This window comes from Penaeus monodon, chromosome 31 (assembly GCF_015228065.2).
Source record: "Penaeus monodon isolate SGIC_2016 chromosome 31, NSTDA_Pmon_1, whole genome shotgun sequence".
NCBI lineage: Eukaryota > Metazoa > Arthropoda > Malacostraca > Decapoda > Penaeidae > Penaeus > Penaeus monodon.
In genome coordinates, this window is record NC_051416.1 from 36,405,748 (window position 1) to 36,405,971 (window position 224).

The 224-nt window shown below is 38.8% G+C and overlaps 1 protein-coding gene across 1 annotated transcript in view; it reads right to left on the bottom strand.

Annotated features, from left to right (window-relative positions):
* The window catches only part of LOC119592964, a 2,994-nt gene extending 2,854 nt beyond the window's left edge, over window positions 1–140 (bottom strand). Inside the window, exon 1 of the mRNA XM_037941852.1 lies at window positions 37–140. Within this exon, the coding sequence (XP_037797780.1) occupies window positions 37–140 (104 nt within the window). The remainder of the gene's footprint in view (window positions 1–36) is intronic.
* Between the last annotated feature and the right edge of the window lie 84 nt (window positions 141–224).

Below are 224 nucleotides of genomic sequence, written 5' to 3' on the forward strand. Positions count from 1 at the left end.
CTTTCCTTCGCTCTTTCTTCACGCTCTAATTCGAACCTTTCACGCTCTTTGCTTTGCTCTTCTCTTACGAATTCTTGCAAGTTTTCTCCCGTTAACCCTAGTTCTTTTCCGAACTTCATCAATTCACTTAGCGAAGTCATAATTATAAACTTTAATTATGAACCCAATACGTCATCAACCAAACGAATATATATATTAGAACGGTCCCTGTTCGGGCGCCAATT